Source organism: Hibiscus syriacus, unplaced genomic scaffold, assembly GCF_006381635.1.
Source record: "Hibiscus syriacus cultivar Baekdansim isolate YM2019G1 unplaced genomic scaffold, ASM638163v2 tig00001818_pilon, whole genome shotgun sequence".
Classification (NCBI taxonomy): Eukaryota; Viridiplantae; Streptophyta; class Magnoliopsida; order Malvales; family Malvaceae; genus Hibiscus; species Hibiscus syriacus.
The window spans coordinates 1387360-1388806 of NW_024061892.1; the positions used below are offsets into that span (position 1 = coordinate 1387360).

Here is a 1447-nt window from a genome sequence, read left to right on the forward strand (position 1 = left end):
CTAAAACAAGCTCAGTAAACAAACTCAACTACAAGGTAAGAATTTCATTAATTTCTTATGAAGAAGGACACTACTGGGACTTGCATTTACTACTAAATTCCTAAAAACAAAGAAGAAGCACTACCAGTACTTGCATTTTAAGTATGCAATATAAGAAGCGAAAAAAAAGGAACTTTAAAGAAAAATTATAGATAAACATTACATCTAGAGTGAATTGAGGATCCATGATAGTTAAAATCGTCTAAATTGATCTCAAACTCAACCTCCAACTGATAAATATCCGCAAATTGTCCAAAACCTTAAAATTAAACAAAACTAAAAAGGGGAAAATTGGAGAATAGTATTAATAAGAAAAGAAACCAGCATCCTCACTCGAGAGGAACGTCAACATCGCCATCATCGATTTCCTGCTGCAAATCCCTGGGATCTTTCCCATCAACAGTGCACCCAACAGAGACGCACGTGCCCAGAATCTCCTTCACCGTCCCTCTCAAATCCTTAGCCATCGACCTCGGCCTCATTACTTTAGCGATCTCGATGACGTCATCGAGGCCTATATTCCCGTTATGCTTGATGTTCTTGGTCTTCTTCCTATCCCTCTCGGGTTCCTTCAAGGCCTTGATTACCAGAGCGGCGGCCGACGGGACGACCGTGACTTTTGCCTGACGGTTCTGAACGGTGAGCTTGACGGTTACACGGAGACCCTTCCAGTCCTTGGCGGTTTCTTTGGCAATATCTTCACCGATCTTTTTGGGAGAGAGACCGAGTGGACCGATCTTCGGGGCGAGAGAACTGGCAGCCCCGACTTCGCCGCCGGTGACGCGGACGAAGACATCCACCACTTGTGTTGGGTCAAACTTGGGCGGCATTGTCGGGCTTACTCTTTGAAGGAGGAGAAAAAGGGAGAGAGTGGGATAATAAAGCTAGGGTTTATCCTATTTCTCTGGATTATGGCCCGATTTAACCTTTAAGAGCGTTATGAAATTTAGAAATCGCATGGATGAATTAGTAATTTCGGTAACAGCTTTATTGGGCTGATAAATTGGTTTTGATGCTTGGACTTGTAAGCATTAATCCTAAGAAACTAGGGTTTCTACATTACACTATTGATTTCTGTTTTTCTGTTTTTTTGGGTGGTTTGAGGGCCAATGATTAGATTTAGATTACAGTTGCGGTAGATCTATTCCATGAATATATCTAGTAATGGGTATGGGATTTTAACCTGACGAAAGATTCGATCTGATTTATTGTTATTGTATTAGATTAAAAAAAATAGATTTAGACCAGGTCGAGTTGAATTGAATTTTGGAGGACATGTTCAAGTTGGATGATGTTTGAGTTTAAGATAAAAATATTTGACTTGACTTAAAAATGATGTAATTATACTATATATATTTATAGATAATTGTAATAATATTTCTCTTTTTACTATTTTTTCAATTGAATT

At 39.0% G+C, this 1447-nt stretch overlaps 1 protein-coding gene across 1 annotated transcript; it reads right to left on the reverse strand.

Moving 5' to 3' along the window:
- Nucleotides 1–230: 230 nt before the first annotated feature.
- Nucleotides 231–930, reverse strand: LOC120134744 (60S ribosomal protein L12-3-like). Its single transcript, XM_039151184.1, has one exon. The coding sequence runs from the start codon at nucleotides 867–869 to the stop codon at nucleotides 369–371; it is 501 nt and encodes a 166-aa protein (XP_039007115.1). The 5' UTR covers nucleotides 870–930; the 3' UTR covers nucleotides 231–368.
- Nucleotides 931–1447: the final 517 nt, after the last annotated feature.

Coding starts and splice junctions, on each gene's coding strand:
- LOC120134744 (XM_039151184.1), bottom strand. CDS start 869: ATGCCGCCCAAGTTTGACCCAACACAAGTGGTGGATGTCTTCGTCCGC.